A 21,273-nucleotide genomic window follows, 5' to 3' on the forward strand; every position below is an offset into this window, starting at 1 on the left:
GTACATTATGACACAGATACAAATGTAGCACTTTCCAAAGGATAGCTCAAAGTAAATGTTTCCTGTTTTGCTTACTGCAGTGTTTGCTCCCCACATTCTGGTGCATTATCTTCTGCAGCACCCTTCTCAGGCCACCTGGGTTGTATCATCACATTATCATCTGGATGGGTTGCAGTGGGTTTTAGGGCTGACTGAAAAGACAGAAATGTCTGGAGATCTACTTTGTCTTTCCTTTGTCTCTTTCTGTAGTGTCTTCACTTCCTTGGACTGGCTTCTTCTGCATGGCTGAACCATGGATGCTTCTGGCTTTCGGCTTCCTTCTTCATAGTTTACATTCATTTATTCAGCAATTTATCCATGGAGACAATCTGATTTCATGAAGTCAGGCACTATTTCAGGAGTTGGAGATGTAGCAGTGAGTATTTAAAAGGAGTGGGCTATGGAAGATGTTCTATGTAGAGAATCAGAATAGAGCAATGTTATAGGAGGTGACTACTTTAGAAAAACCGTTGTCTGGAGAGGATGTGAAAGCTGAGATTGGAGTCACGAGAAAGAACCAGATATGTTAAGTGTCAGGAGGGAGAACGTTCCAGATGCTCAGGCAGGATTTCTGAATTGGGACTGAGCTTAGTAGGTGAGAGCAGTTTTGTGACCAGAGACAAAAGGGGAAATATCTTAGACATGGCCTGTGGTTGAGCCAGTTTGAGTTAGTTTCCTCTCCCAAGGACTGTGTAACATGGCCAGAGACATGTTTTGTTTTGTTTAGCTGAGGTTGGGTGATTGCCTAAACTAGAAAGGGCTAGGTGAATCTATTGTCTCTCACCTTGCATTGTTCTTATTTATTCGGGTGGCTGGAGATGTCACGTGTACTTTGAGGTCTACATCTGGTTTTATGTTAAGTGAATCTGATCCAGGCTCAGTTATCTTCAGTGGTGATTTTCCCAACTGTAAATTAGGAACTTGGCATCAAACATACATATGGTTTTGTGTAAGTAGAATGCAGATTCTGATGTTTTCTGTCACTCCATAATTCTAATTTTGAAGTTTCAGTTTTTAAAGCAGGAAAATTCACTCTAGAAAGGCTTGAAATCTGTGATTTTCTGTGGACTGCCAGGTACATTAATGAATATTATTTCTTAGAAATACAGTGGCTTCGGGGCAGGCACCGTGGCTCACTTGGTTAATCCTCCGCCTGCGCTGGCATCCCTATGGGTGCCAGGTTCTAGTCCTGGTTGCTCCTCTTCCAGTCCAGCTTTCTGCTGTGGCCCAGGAGGGCAGTGGGGGATGGCCCAAGTGCTTGGGCCCCTATACCTGCATGGCTCTTTGCTTCTGGTCGGCGCAGCGCCAGCCGTAGCGGCCATTTGGAGAGTGAACCAACAGAAGGAAGACCTTTCTCTCTGTTTTTCTCTCTCTCACTGTCTGTAGCTCTACCTGTCAAATAAATTAAAAAAAAAAAAAAGGAAAGAAATACAGTGGCTTCTTTACCCCACCTATTGATAGGTTGTAATCGTAGATGGTCTATCTCTTCTTTGTAAGACTAAGGGATACCCTTTGCACTTGAATTTAAAAATTCTTGGAAATCTAGAAATACAGCTATATTTATGAATCTTTCCTGCTGTAGTCATCAAAAGAGAAGAGTGTGGCCTAAGACTAAAGTGTAAGTCATGTCTGGTCATGTTGCTTTACTTTGCAGAAATGTTCACTTTTACAGTGAATTGCAGTCAGAGTTGCACAGGGCTTCAAGGTGAATGTTGCTGGTACCATAAAGTCCTGTCTTGTAACTGTCTTCTCCTTGTATAATGCCATCGACTGGGTTGTAAATGTCTTAATGATAGTGGGTTTGTAAAAATTCATCTTTGTAGCGTATTATACTTAGTTACTCATGTGATAACATATATAGAATATATATGATCAGTTTGTTGAGGTAAATTAGTTTGACTTGAGTTAGACAAGACAGATGGAAAAACAGGGCTGAAGCTAAGTCTGATAGTGATTCCAGATATCTTATTATTTCAGTTTAAGTAGTCAAGAGTTGTGATGTTTTATTCACCTTTGAAACTGTCGTAACTGAACATTCAGAAATGTTAGCATGTCCTTGTGCTGTGATCAATGTGTCATTTACCTTTCTTTTTTGTTTGGATTCTGAAAAATATATATACTACCTAGAAACCTTTTATTAATGTATACAAACTTCATGCATTTCATAAATACAACTTTAGGAATGTAGTGATTCTTTCCATCCTACCTGCCCTCTCATCCACACTCCCACCCTTTTTCTTTCTCCCTCTCCTATTCCCATTCTTTTTTTTTTTTTTTTTTTTTTTTTTGGGACAGGCAGAGTGGACAGTGAGAGAGAGAGAGAGAGAGACAGGTCTTCCTTTGCCGTTGGTTCACCCTCCAATGGCCAACGCGGCTGGCGCGCTGCGGCCTGTGCACCGCGCTGATCCAAAGACAGGAGCCAGATGCCTCTCCTGGTCTCCCATGCGGGTGCAGGACCCAAGCACTTGGGCCATCCTCCACTGCACTCCTGGGCCACAGCAGAGAGCTGGCCTGGAAGAGGAGCAACTGGGACAGAATCCGGCGCCCCGACCGGGACTAAAACCTGGTGTGCCGGCGCTGCAAGGCGGAGGATTAGCCTATTGAGCAGCGGCACCGGCAAACGTTTAGCTTTTCAAGGAAACAGTTAATTTCACTTTGGTCTTAGAAATTTAAAAAGATATCTAATGAAATGTTATAATTATAGTAATAGATGGAACTGAGGTAAAGATATCTGTGAATAAAAGTAGTACACAGTTCAGCTGATGGGAGCACATGTGTGGGGTCTCATGCTGATAATGAGATGCTGTCCTTGACTCTGAGAATCGAAGGTGGTGGGGGCTTGTCTTGTCTCAGGATGATTTCATACATCAATCACACTGAGGACAGTGAGAAGAAATTCTGGTGGAGGTAGTAAACTGATAATTTGATTTTTCTTAAATTTCAATATCTGTATGTTACAGCTACCGTTCAGCTCTCTGAATGATTGTGCATAGTTTGTTCTTGCTATAATGTGAACTTATATTTTCTGGTGTAGATTATTGCTGTAGACAACACACTGTGCCAGTCAGAGGGTGGCTGAGGGCTGGAGATGTCTGAAGGAGGCTGGGATAACTGGTGCAGTGCAGGACTGATAAGATGCGTCTCTCTTCAGCAGGTCTCTGCATAGCTAGTTTGGGCTCCTTTGGGATGGTAGCTAGTACAACAGCAAGTGTTCCACAAGATGGGAAAAGAAACTGCACGTTTGTTAAGGTCAGGGCCCAGCCAATGGCACATTTTTGCTGTATCCTTTCCGTGAAGGCAGTCACAAGGCCACCCACATTCAAGGGGAGGAGGTAGACTCTGCCTCTGCAAGGCAGGCAGGCCAGAGTCTGAGGCCATTTCTAACCAGGCAGAGGTTCCCGTGATACGTGCAGCTAATGACATTTCTCTTTAAAATGCTTGAGTATATTTCTTGTTCATGTCAATACTAAAGTCAGTGGAAGAACACATAGGTCTATATTTAGCTGATGCAAATCTTAAATGAGGATGAAACATCTGGAGAGAGCAAACCAAGAAAAACCAGAATGCTGGCTGCAAGTTCATTATAATTAGGACTACTGTAAAGTTCCTCTTCATTTAATCCAGCTCCTGTTTGCACCTTTAGGTTACAATACCTCATAGTATTAAAAATAAAAAATAAAAAAAAAAAACAAAGAAAGGAGAAAAACTAAACTCAGTAATGTTTGCAGATAAATCTTGAGTTTTAATCTGCTGGTGTCCTGGAAACATTTTGGTCCAGAGAAGTTTTCATTAAGTAACTAAGGATACCAGGTTCCCGGTTAAGAAGGCAACATTGTAAACTGATTTTGACATTTGTAAAGTAACTCTCTTCTTCATTGATACTTATTTTTGTATATAAGATAGTAAAATTTACTTTTTTCCAAAGCTTTATTTATTTGAAAGGCAGAGACAGTGAAAAGAGAGAGAGAGAGAGTGTGAGAGAGAGAGAGAGAGTGGGAGTCAGGCAGTGATCTTCAGGTCACTTGCCAACTGACCACAAGAGCCAGTAGTGAGGCAGGCCAAAGCCAGGAGTCATGACTGCTTTCCAGATGCATTAGCAAGGAGCAGGGTCGCAGATGGGGCAGTCAGGACTTAAACGAGCACTCCAGTATGGGACACCAGTGTTGCTACTCTCACTGTGCCACAACACCTGCCCTTGCCTTTGATTTTAAAGGTGGTATCTTCCATTATCTATAGTGATAAAGAACATCATCAGAGCTTCTCAGTCACATTTTCTGAAGATACAGTTTACTGTGGGGTTTCTGACAACTGCAGAAGCAATGAGGGATTTCTTTGCTAGGTTTTGCTGTACCTTGCTGTTGGAAACAAATGTGACTTTCTTAAGATCAATCCACATGTATTGAATTTTTGTTATGCCTTGTTAGGTGCTGGGATTACATAGCTTAAGGAAGTTTGATTTATCTATTTTATTTGATGTAATTAATGATCTTATTGAAATATTTTTAAAAGAAGATTCATTTAATTGAAAGGTGGAGACAAAGAGCGAGAGAGATCGATCAGTCTTCTATCCTTTGATTTACTCCTCAAATGCCCACAATAGCTGGGGCAGGGCCAGGCTGCAGTCATGAGGTGGAAACTCAGTTCAGGTCTCCCATGTGGATGGTAGGGACCCAGGTGTTCGAGGCATGCCTTCCTGGAGTACAGTTTAGTAGGAAGTTGGAATTGGATGTTGAGCCAGGACTTGAATCCAGACAGTCTAAATATGGGACATGAGTATATCAAGAAGTATCATTTGAAAAAAAATCCTGTTTATATTCATTTTTATTTGAGTTATTTTTATTTGGACCACCAATGCCTGCAGCTGAGGCTGGGCCAGGCTGAAGCCAGGAAACAGGAACTCCATCTGGTTCTCTGATGCAAATGACAGGAACCCAAGTACCTGGGTCATCACCTGCTGCTTCCCAGGTGCTTTGGCGGGAAGCTGGATTGCTAGTGGCATAGCTGGAACTTGGACCAGGCACTCTGATATGGGACGTAGGCACCCCAAATTGCAGCTTAACCTGCTGCACCACGAGACCCGCTCCTTGAATCATTCTGATGCATTGTGAGTAGAAGTGCTCTTTCCTTCCTTGTGAGTGATTGGTTCTGGAACCTCTTTTCCCAAGGTGGTCAAGAGAATTTACTTTTCACTGCTAATTCCACTGTGATTTTAAGTGGAACTTGTCTTTGGGTGAAGTACGGTTGTTCCTAGGGACTTGTGAGACATCACCATTGCAGATAACTCATGGAGCTTCTCGTGTCTGTTATTCTGTCCAATAATTCCCAGAGACAGGGCCACAGTTTCTGTGATTTTAGCGTTGTTCCTTTCTAATGGTCTGTGTGATGTGTGGAGGCCATTTTCTGAGAAAGGGCATTTCTGTTTGATTTTGTATGGTGTCACATACATGCAGGTTTTCTGAACGGCATTTATAACTTCACATCACTGCTGTATTGTGCTATGCTTTTCTGTCTCCCATCCAGTTTTCTTAGGCTTGAATTAGTTTATTCTAATAGATTATTTTATGTGACTTTTATGATAAAATATCATTTCTTAATTTGAAGTCAAATATTTTGAGACTTGTGTATCCAAAACAATGTATATAAAAGTTGATAATTAATAGTTAAATTATGGCTGAGATCCTGTAGAGTCAGTTACTGGAATATTTTTTTAAAAGATGTGTGTATTTATTTATACGTCAGGATTACAGAGAGATATCTGCCTCCACTGGTTCCCCACACAAATGGCCACAACAATCAAATCTGGGCCAACCTCAAGCCAGGATCCTGGACTTTCATTGAGGTCTTCCACATGGATTTAGGGGCCCAAAAACCTGGGCCATCTTCTGCTGCTTTCTCAGGTGCATTGGTAGGGAGCTGGACAGGAAGTAGAGCAGCCAGAACTCAAACCATTGCCCATTTGGGATGCCGGCACTGCAGATGGTGGCTTAACCCACTGTGCCACAAAGCTGGCGCCTTGCTGGGCTATCTTTAAAAGTGGGGAAATACAGGTGAGCCACAATTTATGACCACATGAAATGTGAAAACTTGATTTATGGGTACACATTAGGGCTTATTTTCATTAAAGAATGGTTTCTCCAAAGTTTGTTGAAAAATATACTTCCATTCATAATATAGATGTTTAATATGTGTACTGTTTTTGAGCTTAAGTGTTTTTCACTACTTAAATGTACTTCTCACTTTCACATAAGTAAAACTGAAACACTATAGTAATAATAATAGTAAGAGATTTAAATAGAAAATTGTTTGCAACTCTGCCTCCTTTACAAAGATGATTATTTTTCTATGACTTCCTTTTGTTTCTTTGATTTGAATACAGTATGCGTGATTTTTCGAGACTGCTTTTGTAGAAAAGCAGAAATATTCACAGAAATATATATGACTATAGTATTGGATATTAACGGAAATTGAAAACTAATAAAATTTGTTTTATATCTCATATTCTGAGTCATTGAATTATTTTCACACTGTTCCAGTTATGTCACTAATAGTTATGTTAATCTCTTCCACTCAGTTCTATGTGTATATCTATATATATAAATATATGAAGTTTGTTTTTACCACTAAGATGTTGTAGACAGAAAATATCATGCAGAGGTGTAGGGCCTGAGTCCCTGGGATCTGTCAGAGCTGCCTTTTGGAAAAGGGTTTGAATGTGGAAGGCAGTTAGGAGTCTGGAGATGGAGCAATGGCCCTGGAGTGTCAGGGTAGGTCCTAACTGCTGTCGCTGGTGTCTGTGTGAGAGAGAAGCACAGGGATGCCCTGACATACAGAGGAAGAGATGTGCAGACAGAGCAGGAGGAGGCTTGAAGATGACAGCAACGTGGCTACAAACCAGAGGACGCCATCAGCCTCCAGAGGCTGGGAGGGTGCGGGGCGGCTTCTCCCCGACAGCCTGTGGAGCCTCTGGCTGTGATCTCAGTCCAGCTTGGACTTATATACTCCATGAGAAAGAAAACTTAAGTTGTTCACAGACATGAGTTTTTGGTAGTGTGTTAAACCTCAGGAAACTACTGTTTATGAGTCTGTTTCTCCTCGCTGGAGAGTTAACCATGGAGTAGGAAGGAGCCAGATGTCAGCGGTTTGCTGCTTTCTTCCCGGGACCTGAACTTGCTGACAGGTGACCTTTCCAACTTTTCGTACTGTTGGTGCCTCCTTGTTCTTTGTGTCGTGGCTCAAGTATCAGCCTTTCAGATGAGCCTCTGGCCATTCAGGTCTTTATTTATTTTTTTAAAGCATTTATTTTATTTATTAGGAAGGCAGAGAGACAGCGAGGGAAAGAGATAGAGCTCTTCCATCTGCTGGTTCACACCCCAGATGGCCACAATGGCCAGGATGGTGCCAGGCTGAAGCCAGGAGCCTGGAACTCCATCTGTGTCTTCTGCGAGGGTGTCAGGGGCCCAGGCTCTTGGGTACTCCTACGCTGCTTTCCCAGGCACATGAGGACAGAGCTGGATCAGAAGTGGAACAGCTGCACATATGGGTTGCTGGCATTGCAGGCAGTGGCTCAACTCATAACCTCGGCTCCAAGACTAGGGTCTGTTTTTTCCCCCAAATCGGTCATTATTATTATTATTATTATTATTTTAAATTAGGGTTCCTTAGACAAAACCAATAGCGTGTGGATATAGAAATATGAGAACTTCAGGAGAATTGGCTCATATGTATATATCATGGTGCTGAGAGATCTGGATGCTATGAGCATAGCCCAGCCCAGATCCACACGCCTCAAGAACCAGAGAAGCTGACGGTGAACTTGGGCTGAAAGTCTGAGAACTCTGGGTGCTACTGGTGTAAGTGCTGGAGGCTAAAGTCTGCTGAGCCTGGAGCTGCAATGTCAAATGCAACAGGATGAAGTCTACAGCAGCTCAGAGAGAGACCAGCTCATTTTCTGATTTTGCTCCACTGCCTGGACCCCAGCGATTGTGTGGAGCCCACCCACATTGAGGGCAGGTCCTTCCCTCCTCCCGGTTCCACTCAGATTCCTCTGCCAATCTTTTCCAGAAATGCCCTGTGGATATCCCCAAGATATGCTTTACCAGGTTTCCAGGTGTCCCTGATGCTGTCAAGTTGACATCTAAAATTAGCCATGACATGTGTTGGTTATCAGAATTTAATAGTTAGTTTGCTGAGTTGTTCTCTTTGTTAGGTACCATGTTAGAAGGCAGACTTAGAAGTCAAGTGCAGCGAGAATGGTCATTCTGTACTGAGCATTGTCCCTAGCACACATCTTTTCAAGAAAAAAATCCTTGGCATTTCTCACTTGCTTTCTTTCAGTTTGTGAAGGCCTCATTGACTGGGCCATGTGCTAGTTTGTCTCTGCTGTCACGGTTTATTCTGATCTGGCTTTTCAGTTTGAGTGCCAAAGGTCCCATTCAGGGGACCAGTAGGAGTTAGTCTCATTGATATCTATCTAGCTCTTTCTCTGATTTATTCTCCATCTGCTGGTTCACTCCCCAGTTGGCCACAATGGCCAGACCTGTGCTGATCTGAAGCCTAGAGCCAGGAACTTCTTCTTGGACCATCTTCTACTGCTTTCTCAGGCCATAGCAGGGAGCTGGATTGGAAGTGGAGCAGCTGGGATTTGAACTGGTGCCCATATGGGGTACTGGTAGTGCAGGCGGCAGCTTTATCCACTATGCCACAGCACCAGCCCTGTCACGTTATTTTTCTGTCTAGATTTCTCCCTGTTTGTCTGAGTCCATTGTTTAGGCTGTAAGAAAGCAAACAACAACACCAAGAAAGTATGAGAATATTTGGAATAAAAAAGCCTGAAAATTATGAATTCAGTTAATTTTTTTTCAGTTCATTTATTTATAAGCCCTTGAGTATGCTTGCATCATCTCACTTTTAAGTGCTTTCAGTGTTGAATACTAAGGACAAGCCAGACGACTGTTTCTCTGGCTCAAGGATATTCCTTGAGAAAGCACTGTGTTGGGTTACATGGAGCACATCATGTCAGGGTTGAGAGATGGAGTGTTTTCGTGGGAGCTGGATAGTCCATCAGTGACAATGATGTGACTGTCATATCAGTTCTAAAGGAAACAGTATGCTTGGAATGCAGTGTTTCAAAGAAGTCAGCCCTGATAGTGGTGATTGCTTTTTGGCTAAAGGAGAGAGTAAGGAAGGAAAATAAAAGTTATGAAAAGTTCTGCAAGGAGTACATGCTGTAAGACATGACTAGTAGGCTGTGTTTGCTTATATATCTTTAACTTATTTATTTTTAAACATTTGCTTATGTACTTATCTGAAAGGCAGAGAGTGAGAGCAAGTGAGCGAGCAGTGGCTGTCTTCCATCTGCTAGCTCACTCCCCACATAGCTGCAGTGGTCTTGTGGGCCAGGCTGGAACTCTGGGTCTCCCATGCACTGACAGGGTGTCCTGCTGTTTTGCCTGGTGCTTTAGCAGGGAGCTGGATCCAAGCAGAGCAGCCAGATCTTGAAACCAGTGCCATGATGTGGGGTCATCATGCAGGCAGCACCCTAACCTGTTGCACCATAGTGCTATTCCCAGTCATACACCTTTTGATGAGTTTAGATGGGATTTTTGAAAGAACAGGAGCAGCCCTGGGTCACTGACTTGCTTATGGAGCTTAGTAAAATGGAGGTTTTCAGCGACCACCTAGCTCTAAATTCCTTCATTCGTAGTGCAGATGTTTGTTACTTAAGATAGGTGTGTGATTTTCATGAAGGCCGGCTTTAGCTTTCTAAAAAGTTATGTTTTTCGATTGACCTTTCTGCCTGTCTGTCCTCCCTCCCACCTTCCTTCCCAGCTTTGGCATTGAGGAGCAGGTAAGATCCTATAACACAGGTAAGGTCCTTCCATAACTGACATTGCAGGTATTAAGATGTGTGTTTTGGCCGGTGCCATGGCTCACTAGGCTAATCCTCCGCCTTGCGGCGCCGGCACATCAGGTTCTAGTCCCGGTCGGGGTGCCGGATTCTGTCCCAGTTGCCCCTCTTCCAGGCCAGCTCTCTACTGTGGCCAGGGAGTGCAGTGGAGGATGGCCCGAGTACTTGGGCCCTGCACCCCATGGGAGACCAGGGTAAGTACCTGGCTCCTGCCATCAGATCAGCGTGTTGCGCTGGCCGCAGCGCGCTGGCCGCGGTGGCCATTGGAGGGTGAACCAACGGCAAAGGAAGACCTTTCTCTCTGTCTCTCTCTCTCACTGTCCACTCTGCCTGTCAAAAAAAAAAAAAAAAAAAAAAAAAAAAAAAAGAGTGTTTAAGAAAATAGCATGGTGCCGTGGCTCACTTGGTTAATCCTCCGCCTGAGATGCCAGCATCCCATATGGGCACTGGATTCTAGTCACGGTTGCTCCTCTTCAGTCCAGCTCTCTGCTGTGGCCTGGTAAGGCAGTGGAGGATGGCCCAGTTGCTTGGGCCCTAGCACCCGCATGGGAGGCAAGGAGGAAACACCTGGCTCCTGGCTTCGGATTGGCTTAACTCTGGCTGTGGTGGCCATTTAGGGGCTGAACCAACGGAAGGAAGACCTTTCTCTTTCTCTCTCTTTGACTGTCTAACTCTGTCAAATAAAAAAAAAAAGTACTCATTAAATTCTGGTTTTAAATAAGCTTTTCTCTTAGAATCGCTATAGATTCCCATATATACCATGCCTAGTGTCTCCTCTTTTTAGCATCTGCCATCAATGTGATACATTTGTCACAGTCACCTTTGAGACCTCATTGTTAACCAATGTCCGCATTTCCAGATTCCTATCCCTGATGCTGTCTCGTTTTGTCCTCACGTCTCCTTAGAGTTCTCTTGGCTGTGACTCTTTGCTTACACATTGCTTGTTCTTTATGACTCTGACGGTGCTGAGTCCTGGTCAGGTATTTTGTGGATTTTCTCTCAGTTGGAATGTGTTGCTATTGTTCTTATGATTGGACTGTGGTTATTAATTTTTGAGAAGATCATAGACGTGTTGAACGTATACACGGTCAGCCTGACTTACGTTGTTGGTATGAGCCTTGCTCATATGGCTGAGACTGTACCATTAATTTTCTCCTGTCTTTCTCTACTATAAAGAGTGGGGAGTTATGCTCCACCTCCTTGAGGATGATGTATGTACATAAACCATTTGGAAGTTTCCTACAAAGGCATGCCTACTCTTCCTGTTTTGCTTGTTTATTCAGTTATTTATTTATGTCAGTATGGACTCACAGCTATTTATTTTATTCTTCAGGTTCTCATCCAGTATTACTCCATATTGCTCAAATTGTTGCAGCTTTGACCAGCTGCCTCCCGTCATTTGTGTGTGTGATTGTTTTTTTAGCACTGATGTACTTTGTGGAATTCCAAGGTTTCTCGTTTTGTGATTTCCTGCTCAAGTCCCAGAATCAGCCATTTTCCCAAGAATTTCTGATTCTGTGTTTTGGAGAATGGTGTTAGAAACCAAGATCTGGGTGCATGGTATTCTCACTGCTGTCACAGTATCTTTGCCTGTAGGCTCTCTCAGATGACAGAGGAAAGAAACATATGTGCAGATATTAACCTGTATGTGTGCAGTGTCTCACTGGTTCTGTCTGTAGCCATTTGTATCCATATCAGATTGAACTGGACCTCCTGCAACTTTCCTTTCTGTCTGTTTTCGCAGCAGTCATTCCAGGTTCTGCTCTTTGCTTATCTGACACTTCCCTGTGAATAGTAAGAAATGTGACTCTCACCATTACCCGCCTTCTGTGCAACAACTACTGTTGTTTTCTAGTCTGTATCTGTAGTTTTGTCAGACTGGTATGGGATTCTAGTGCTATTTACAGTCTTCTCTCTCTCTCTCTCTTTTTTTTTTTTTTGGTTACACCGTGCCTTTTCAAAGTTACTGAGACAGTATCCACCCTACCCCTTCTTTAATCCCTTCCTTGAGGTTGTCTCATGCATTTATAGTACTACTGGGTTATTTTGACACATTCTGCATTCTGTATGGGATCTCTCAACCTGGTATGTGACAATGAAAAATTTTTTGCTCATTAACGCTCATTCTTTGCTGTGTTTCATCCTCCAAAGACAGTCCCCTGTACTTTAGCTATTCAACCTTACCTCTTTAATTCCTGGCAACCTCCGATGTGACTACCATCTCTGCAGTTTTGCCTTTTTAAAGAACGTCATACAATTATAGTAATGTGCAGCCTCTTCAGACTGGCTTCTTTCACTTGGCTCTGTATCAGATTTGTTTCTGTCTTTCTATGGTTTCATAGCTAATTTTTGTGACTGGAAAGTGTTCCATGTTGTGCAGATGCCAAGTTTTTTCTTTTACATACTGAAAGGCTTCTTGTGCAATTGCTAATGATTATGAATCAAGCTGCTATAGGTCTTCTTCAGTAGATATCTAATTTTTATTGTTAAGGTCTTAGAATGTGTGGTTGCTTTATCATTTTCGGAAAATAAGTTTGTACTTGGTAGACGTAATCTTATATCAGGATATCATTTTAAAAATATACTGTTTTGATGTGGTTTAGAATAGAACTAGTCAACTTAAATCAGTTTGATATGGTAATATTTGGGTGTTCTCTTCAATTGTTAATCAAAAGAGAAGCTTGGTGTTGTATGTAATTTGTTGGCACTACTTACATGATTATTTGGTTGTGACTCTGGTAACCCTAAGGAAATACTTAGTTGGACTCCGGTGATTCAACAAGGTTAATTTTGTAAAACAAAGCAGTTTCTTCCTAGAGTTCAACAAGAATCTATTTCTATTACAATTATTTAATTAGGAAGTATTTGTATTCTGCTGTATATTGGCTATAGAAATAAGTACAGGGCATAACATGTAGGAAGAAACTAGGCTAGTCACTGCTGTCAAGTAGTTACAAATAAGGAAATCAGTTTATTGAGATTCATTCATCCATTCATTCTGCAGATAACAATGGAGCTCTTCTGTTGTCAGCTTTGGTGGTAGGTGCGCAGGCTGTGGGGGTGGTCAAGGTGGAATGTTTGACAGTGTTTGAGTGAAAATAAGGGGAATGGAATGGATGGTCTTGAAGTAGATCCCCATATATAGAAGAGGACATGAAAGTCTAGTACAAGAGGATGGGCATGGTTGCTTAGTGAGTAGATCTGGCACATCGGGCTATCCTTTTGGAGGGAAACAAATCCTGTTCCTTGCAGTTGTATCTTAGACCGTACACAAAAATGATTTCCACGTGGAAAGACTTAATAAATAGTATGCACTAAATGTAGTAGATAGCTTGTTTGTTCACCAGGGTGAAGGAGGCTTTCTTAACCACCATTGTAAATGGCAAGGTATAAAGGAAAAACAAATACTTGCCCGAAACTTAACTTTTGAATGAAAACATGTAGCGAATACACATGGGTTTTGTAAAAATATTTGCAAGGGGAGAATGGAGGGAAGGAGAGTAGGAGGACAGAGTAAATTCTGCTATATGTAATCACTGCTCAGATGTTGATAAAAGGAAAATAGTACCAGGTATGGAGAAGTAATATTTAATATGAATAGTTGTTCAAACTCACTACGAATAGTTGTTCATATGAGTAGTTGTTCACACTCACTAACAGGAGAATGCATATTAAACATGTGAGGGAACCTTGTGTCTATCAAGCTGCCCTCTGTAGCACCAACCCTTCTTGATGACAGAGACATAGAGGGAGGGGGAAGGGCAGGGGAGAGAGGGACACACACAATAATGTATTCCTGGCAGGAAACTAAGGGAAAAGTTTTTTTTTTTTTTTTTTTAATTGTGCTGGTAGAAATGTGGATTAGTTGAGCCTTTTTGGAAAGTGATCTGGCAACATCTATTAAAATTGAATATATATATATATATATATATATATATATATATACATACATACACCAGTTCTTCTTTGGAATCTAGCCCATAGAAACATACCTCAATGTGTAAGAGTTTCTGTACAAGCATTTATAGGAGCATAAACTGAAAGCATGGTATATGTCTACCAACAGGGGAATGGTTGAGTAAGTATCTGTGTCTTACATATCTGTAGATGGAATCTTTGTAGCCACGAAAAAGAATGAGTCAGATACACACCAGTAGACTAGGAGTCACTTCTCACAGGTTTTTAATAAGATGATGAAAAATGTGAGGCTACATTAAAGAATGCAGTGAAACCACCATGTATGCAGCCATGTATTGAAGAATATGTATTTCTGTATGATGATGTAAGAGTAGAGATATAGGGTAGATGTTGACTTGGGCCATATTGGTGGGTGAATGGTTGGAAGGGCCAGGTAGTGAGAGGGATTGTGGGATTGTATGTAAGGTCAGGGAAGCAGCAAAGCAAGAGGAAAGAATGAACTGAAAACAGCAGTTTTGATATTACGATGATCATATTTGCTTTAATGATAACATTGACGATTATCTTTTCTGTTTGTGTTAAAAGATTTTTAACAAACCATATGTTTTAACAAACCATATGTCCCTTAGTATAGCTCCTTTGGGACATGATTCAGCAAACAGTATCAAGCCTTGTTTATACTTTTTGAGCTATGTTTTGTATCTGGGATTTTATATTAAGGAAATAACCCAGAAGAGGAAAGAAGTTAATGCCTCCCCATCATTGTAGTTTAGCTATATAATTGGGAATATGTTGTATTAGCTTTAATGTTATATTGTTACATTAATGAAAATTGTTTTATTGTCATACTGATGAAATGTTATAGAGGTATGTACATAAGACAGTTATAGAGACTATTAATTATGAAAACTATTAAGAACTATATAATCTAATGAGGAATTTCTAATTTTATGTACAGTTTATGTGTATGTACATATATTTGAGTACTGGAAGGAAATAGGTTAAAATGAAAACAGTGTGGTAGGATTATAGTGAACAGATTTTTATCTTGTTTTGGTAGTAAAATCTGGTAAAAAGTGTTGGACACATCTGAAAAGCAAAATTAAAAGACCCACTCATATCAAGAATTAATATCTAATTTCATGGAATGGATTTTCTTGGTGATAAAATAATTTTGAAATTATGCCTTTGGTGTTTGAAGAATGCTTAAATTTAGAATCATTTTACCAATATCTGATTGTGAAAATTGTAGTATTGTTGATTATTTATTAATAAGAAGTCTTTGGTTTTATCTGCCATATTTCTTATCAGGGGAAAAAAATTAGGCCAAATCTCTGGAAATAATTAGCCTTTTAGGTCATAGTGTTGGTATACATTTAGCCAGTGAATTCTGTAATAACTTAGCTATTGTATCTTACTCAATTATTTGATGATAAAATCTTTACACACTCTTTGAAAGTCGGAAAAATGGTATGGGGAAATATATAAAAAAGGTGTTCATTACATATTGGAGAGGAGAGAAGGAAATTGTTACTAACCTTGTGTCTTGTTTTAAGAGGTCTCTGCAAGTCTCCATAAACCTTGCTGTTTTGGATGTTGGTATTACATTTTACCTCACATGAGGTTTTGAGTTACTTTATACTTAGTATTTATCTTGCTTGGGTTCTCTGATTAACTTGATTTGTCGTTTGTTGGCTTTAACTGATTTTCAGATATTTTCAAGTATTTCTTTGTCCCATTCTCTCCACATCCACTGGTTGAGATTTTTAACTACACATTTGATAGACCCCCTGATAAATATCCTACAGCTTTTGGGTGTCTTTCATCCATGTACACGTTTGTGTATGTTTTGATTCAGATAATTTATATCGATCTGTTTTCAAGTCCACTGATGTTTTCTTCTGTAAAATTTACTGATAAATAAAAGGAATTCTTCTGTATTATTGTGTTTCTCATTAGCAACATTTCTACTTAATTCTTTCTAATAGTTTAATTGTGTTGATAGCTACTCATCGGAGTTTTCTACCTTTTCCGTCATGTTCTCTTAGTAATCACAAGTTTTTTCCTCCTCTATTTTTTTTTTTTTTAAGATCCTGTCATGTTGCAACATCTGGATCATCTGTTAGTCTGCTTTTGTTGGCTAATTTATCCCTTGACAGTTTTCTTTATCTCATTCACTGAAATAAATACTAATTGTGCCCTGAACTGAGCACACCTCTTCTCTCAGGTCACTGGTGTTGATATTTCTAGAAAATACTAAATTAATGTGTAAAGAAATGAAGATAGATGATAAAATTGTAGAGCATTTTGAAGATAAATATAGTTACTTTAAGTCAAAGCACATTTGAGAAGAGCTGCATTTGTGTTTTAGTAGAGTGCATCTTTTTTTTTTTTTTAAGATTTATTTTTTTGTTTGAAAGAGTTACACAGAGAGAGAAGGAGAGGCAGAGAGAGAGAGAGAGATCTTCCATCTGCTGGTTCACTCCCCAATTGACTGCAACTGTCGGAGCTGTGCCATTATGAAGCCAGGAGTCAGGATCTTCTTCCCGGGTCTCCCACGCAGGTGCAGGGCCCAAGGCCTTGGGCCATCTTCTGCTGCTTTCCCAGGGCATAGCAGAGAGCTGGATTACAAATGGAGCAGCTGGGACTCAAACCAGTGCCCACATGGGATACCAGCACTGCAGGCGGGAGTGCATCCTCAATAAAAGCTGAATATCTGGTGAATTAAAAACTTTTTTTTTAACCTTGAAATAATTATAGATTACTTCATATACTTGCAAAGATGATACAGAGGGGTCCTATTTATTTTCCCCCAGTTTCCCGAATTTTTTATCTTTTCTAACTACAGTACACTATCAAAACCAGAAAGTTGACATTTACACAAGGTGTGTGAATAGTTCTGCCTTCTGTCATACATGTAGACCTGTGTAATCTGTACTACAACCAAGAAAGAGAACTATTCCATCACCGCAAAGATCTCCTCTGGGGTAACCCTTTATAGTCAGTCCTGCCCTCTCCTCACTCACCATCCCCAGCCCTTCGTAACCACTAATTTTCTATCTTTGCAATTTTGTAACATGGGGAATGTCCTATGTCCTGTGAATGGAATCGTATAGTATGTGACCTTCTGAGTTTTTTTTAACCCAGAATAGTGAGTGACCTTGAGATCTGTCCAGCTCCAGCATGTTGAGTTTGTCAGTAGTTCTTCCCTTTTTATAGTTGATAAATATTACAGTGGTATGGATGTGACGCAGTTTGTTGGACTGTTTATTTTAGGAGTTTTGTATACTAGAGCGCACTTAGAGGTAAAAAGTAACAGGGTAGAAGAAAGTGTACTTTGCAAATGTCACTCATAAGAGAGCCGGAGTATCATTAATAAATGTTAATATTATATGATAATGTCATAATTTAAACTTAATGTCAGATAGTTACTCTGGAGATAAAAATGAAGACTTCATCATGGTTGAATTGTTACTTAGTTGAGAAGACATGTTATCCTGCAAGCAGTAACAGTGCTTCTGGGTGTATACAGAAAACCTGGGTGCTGTGCGGGGAGGAATAGACAGATACCCAAGGGTGGCTGAAGACGGGGACACTTGGTGGACAGCAAATAATAGGGAGATGGAAGGTTTAAACTTCGTGATGAACCAACTTGCCCTAGATGACATTTGTAAAATACTGTACTGAATAGTCAGGGAACACACTCACATTCTTTTATATGTACGTGGGGCTTTCTCCATGATAAAATAAGTTCTTGGTCACAAAAGGAATTTCAGTAAGCAGAGAAGCCCTTCCTGTTCCTGTTTCTGGAAAAGGTTGTACAGACTGAGTGAGCACCCTGTGGATCCCTGATGTTTGCCCGTGCTCGCAGGCTGTGAGGGCCTTCTGCCTTTCCTTCAGGTGGCTGCCTCCTTTTACTGCGCCTGTGTTGTGAGTGGCTAAGCATCTCCTTCCCTGCTGTACCATGAGGAAGTCTCAGCTAATCTACCCTGCCCTGCTCTTTGTCCCAAGTACCTAGTGGAGTTCGTGACGGGCGTTTGTTTTGTTACTAGAGTTCACTGTTGTAGACAGTTTTGCCATGGATATTCTTGTGCTAGACTCCTGGCACACATGGGAAGGTGTTGCAGTGGTCAGCTTTACTATACAGCCCCTGGTTGTTGAACCCCTGGTTGACTACAACCCATCTGTAAATAACACCTGGTGCTGTTCTAGCATTTCTGTTAGCTATATTTGAAATCTTTGCAGTTTGAGGGATATGAAGAAACGTCTTTCTGAGATTTGTATTTTCGTGATAATTTGGGGGTTTGAGCGTCTTTCATTTGTTGTTTAACAAGACTACATTGGCTGCTGCCTGTCTGCTGGGCACACGTGATCAACCAAGCTGACAGAAGTACCTATCCTCGTGGGACTTTGTTGTAAGGAGGATAAAGACAAACAAGCATCATCATTAAACAGAACGAAATAGACAGATACAGTGTGTTAGAAAAGGTGAATGTGGTGAGACTGCACAGGGAGAGGGCTGGGGGCAGCGCCGTGTCATTCAGAACTGGGTCATTACAGAGAAAAGGGCCCAAGACTGTGGAGCTGAGAATGTCAGCCAGTTAGCTGTGGGAGGGAGGCAGAGAGAGTAAGCTGTGCAGTCTCAAGACATTAAAAAAAATGGGGGGGGGTGTCTGTCTGGCTCAGTCGTTAAGTTGAAACTTGGGATGCCAGCATCCTTGATTTGAGTTCAGGTTCCTCAAGTTTGTATTCAGCTTTCTGCTAATGGATTTCCTGGGAGGCAGTGGCTGATGGCTCACTTACCTGGATCCCTGCCACCTATGTGGAAAACCTGGATGGGTCCTGGACCTGACCTGGTCCGGCCTGGTTATTGTGGGCATTTGGGGGGTAAAGCAGCACATGGAAGGTTTCTCATTTCTGTCTTTGTCTCTTACTTTACATTCCAAATACAATTTTCAAAAGTTGTTTAAAAATCCAAAATAGCTTAGCTGTATTAATATTATCTTAAATCAGCTTTAAAATAAGTAACATCCTATTAGGGCATGATCACTTTATTATGATAAAGGGCAAAATTCACTGTTGTATTTTTCTTCTAATTGGGTCTTTAAGTCTGTCTAGAGCATGGCTTTAGCTCTTGCCCTGTCCTGTTGGGACTCCATAGGATTTGGTTATGGGTGTGCTGGATGCTTCTTTATCTTGTGGGTGCCTTGTATGACAGGAGACTTGTTTGTGAAGGCAGATGCACTTGTGGCTATCGGCTGACCTGTATCCAGTGCATCGTTCCTGAGAAAGCCACTGTGTATCTCTAAATGGGGTGAGACGCGGGAGGCAGTGCAATAGAGCACATGAGATCACAGAAGCAGCTCTTAGTACTTACAGATCCCGGGTAGGTGGGTAGGGGGAACCCCCGGGACATACACCCTCAGCCGTGGGGAGTGGAGGAGAGGAGAGGAGAAGGGAGAGAGGAGGGACATACACCCTCAGCCGTGGGGAGCGGAGGAGAGGAGAGGAGAAGGGAGAGAGGAGGGACATACACCCTCAGCCGTGGGGAGCGGAGGAGAGGAGAGGACAAGGGAGAGAGGGAGGGACATACACCCTCAGCCGTGGGGAGCGGAGGAGAGGAGAGGACAAGGGAGAGAGGGAGGGAGAAATCTGTGGGTCAGAGTCTGTCTTGGGGTCCAGAGGTTTCTTGTGAGTTGTTACAGTTGGAGGATTTACAGTGAATAGGCACAAGTTCTCCAGGGGTCACACTGTGCCTGTCCGGACAGTCCACATGGGCCCTGGGAATTGGGGGTGAGTGGGATCGGCAGTATCTAGCTTCGCCTCAGGGGGATGGAGCTGGGAGGTGGTTGTTAAGGCGCGGATCTGGGTTGAGCATGTGGAGGAAGTAAGAGGAGGCAGACGACTGGAAAGTGTGTCAGTGGTGACTCAGCCCCATTTCTGCCCTGAGAAAGTTAAACTTAGGTGAAGTGGATGCTGAGGCAACATAAAATTATTATAGTTCACTCCATTACCCAGGAATGTGTAGTGTAAAAAATTGGTAGAATTGTATGGAGAAATTGATACAGTTACTTTTATAGCTGAAAATTCCAGTTCTCCTCCTGTGGTAATTGATTGATCAAAGGGGAAAAAAATATGAGCAAGGATATAGAGTATAAAATAATTCTGTTCGTGGACTCATAGAATTAGTTCAGATAGGCTGAAGAAAAGACACAACCACAGAAAAAATTAGAGATCAAAAGCATAATGAGAATACTGCTAACTGTAAGCCAACTATTTAAAAATAGACAGCATTTCTAGAATGATATTACTTACAAAAACTGAGGGCGAAATTAAGTGTCTGAATCATCCTATAATTAAAAGAAATTGAATCTTCCCACAAAGACAGCAAGAAGCCTAGATGATGTGGTAAGCAAGTTTCTACCAAAATTTTAAGAAATAGATTATTCCAATATGATGCAATCTCTTTTAATTGGTAGAAAAAGAGAGATGATTCCACAGCTGGTTATGAAAGTCCATCATAATTCTGATAGCAAAACCAGATGAAGATATTATAAGAAATGAAAATTACAGATGTATTAGGAAATTGAGGCTAACATTTAAAAGAAGACAAACAGCATCAAATTGGGTTTATCCAAGGTATGCAAGGATGGTTTCCTATTAGATGAACTGGCAATGTAAATGATGATATTATTAGGTTAAGAGAAAAAATATGATAATTTAAGCTTTCGATGGTCAGTGTAAGCTCATGATTTAGAATGCTTAGCAAATTAGGAAAAAAGGAAACTTCTTTAATTTCTAAGGGGATATTTAAAAAACGCAACAAGCAGTAATCAACAGCTGTGTTTCTAAGTGGGGAAATATTAAAAAGATTACTTGTAAAATCAGGGACAGTAAAGGTGTGATGTTATCTTTTCCAGCTATTCCTGCTACATAATAAGGCATATCAAATTTTATGGCATAAAGCAACCATTTTTTTTTAATGCTTGTGGATATTCTGAAGGTCAGGAACTTGGATAGTGAAGAATAAGATATTTTTATTGCTCCATCCTTTTGAAAAAGTGCCTCAGCTGGGATGATTTGACCATTGGAGATGAGTCGGTGGCTAGGGGACTGGAATCATCTAGAAGTATCTTCATCTGAACATCTGGTAATTTGGTGCTGGCTGTCTACTGGGAACTCAATTAGGCTGTCATCTGGGCTGGTTTGTTTTTTCTCACATCATGGCATCTAAGTTCCAAGACACAAGAGCACAAGACAGAGTGCATTGCGTTTCTGTGACCTAGCCAGGGAAGGCGCACAGTGTTACTCCTGCTATACTCGATTGGTTGTGGAAGTCATGGTAATCTACCCGGGTTCCAGGGGGATGGGTCAGAGACCCTTCCCCTAAATGGGAGGAATATCACTGT

The 21,273-nt window shown here is 41.3% G+C and overlaps 1 protein-coding gene across 24 annotated transcripts in view; it reads left to right on the forward strand.

Moving 5' to 3' along the window:
- CCDC91 (coiled-coil domain containing 91) overlaps positions 1 to 21,273 on the forward strand; it is a 344,415-nt gene that overhangs the window by 38,711 nt on the left and 284,431 nt on the right. For 5 of the 24 annotated variants that reach the window (XM_070049576.1, XM_070049573.1, XM_070049583.1 and 2 more), the window contains exon 2: positions 250 to 415. The exons of the other annotated variants lie outside the window; for them this stretch is intronic. Coding sequence is in view for 1 of the 5 variants with exons in the window: in XM_070049578.1 (XP_069905679.1) it covers positions 377 to 415 (39 nt within the window). In the remaining 4 variants the exon portion in view is untranslated. The remainder of the gene's footprint in view (positions 1 to 249; positions 416 to 21,273) is intronic. 24 annotated transcript variants of the gene reach the window in all.

The sequence above is a fragment of the Oryctolagus cuniculus genome, chromosome 9 (genome assembly GCF_964237555.1).
Source record: "Oryctolagus cuniculus chromosome 9, mOryCun1.1, whole genome shotgun sequence".
NCBI lineage: Eukaryota > Metazoa > Chordata > Mammalia > Lagomorpha > Leporidae > Oryctolagus > Oryctolagus cuniculus.